This window comes from Apaloderma vittatum, unplaced genomic scaffold (assembly GCF_000703405.1).
Source record: "Apaloderma vittatum isolate BGI_N311 unplaced genomic scaffold, ASM70340v1 scaffold20341, whole genome shotgun sequence".
NCBI classification, from domain to species: Eukaryota; Metazoa; Chordata; class Aves; order Trogoniformes; family Trogonidae; genus Apaloderma; species Apaloderma vittatum.
The window spans coordinates 2017-2646 of NW_009697634.1; the positions used below are offsets into that span (position 1 = coordinate 2017).

The 630-nt window shown below is 59.4% G+C and overlaps 1 protein-coding gene across 1 annotated transcript in view; it reads right to left on the reverse strand.

Moving 5' to 3' along the window:
- LOC104280152 (hydroperoxide isomerase ALOXE3-like) overlaps nt 1-630 on the reverse strand; it is a gene marked incomplete at its 3' end in the record, with an annotated part of 3939 nt that overhangs the window by 1997 nt on the left and 1312 nt on the right. The window contains exons 5-6 of the mRNA XM_009877720.1: nt 472-552; nt 30-360 (exon numbers count right to left, since the gene is read on the reverse strand). Of these exons, the coding sequence (XP_009876022.1) occupies nt 30-360; nt 472-552 (412 nt within the window). The remainder of the gene's footprint in view (nt 1-29; nt 361-471; nt 553-630) is intronic.

Consider the following 630-nt stretch of genomic DNA (forward strand, 5'->3'; position numbering starts at 1 on the left):
TCCACCGGTTTGGGTTGGGATGTCCCTACCTGGATGGCGATGGGGCGCAGGAGCCCATCAGTGCCCTGGTGCAGCAGGCAGATTGGGGCCGCTATGTACTGCTGGCGCCCGTGGATGGTTCCTGCTGGAATGTCATCCAGCACCTCATAGTCCACGATGAAGATCCGACCCTCTCGCATCTCGTTGTCCAGGTTGGTGCCAACACCCAAAGACATGTCTGTTGTCACGGGGAATTTGTCCGGCAGCTCCGTGCATTGTCGGATAACGATGGGGTTGTTGCCATTGAGGAACTGGTAACCGAAGAAGTCATCTTCTTTCCAGTGCTTGGCCACGTATTCAGGTACTGGTGGGGAAGACAGACATCAGCACCCAACTGCCCGCACTCCGTGTCAAGCCAGGGACATCCTGGGAAGCCCTGGGTGGTGGGGAGGACATGCAAAGCACCCACCAATATCCCTGCCCTCTGTCCGGGAGAAGATGGTGCGCATCTCATCCAGGCTACTCCAGGAGCTGGTTCTGAGCAGGAACCCTGACAGAAGCTGGCTGGCCCCTCTACGGGACAGAGGTTGACCTCAGCACCCACCATTCCTTCCCTACTCCGCCCGTCCCCCCGCCTCCGTCAGCCTCCCG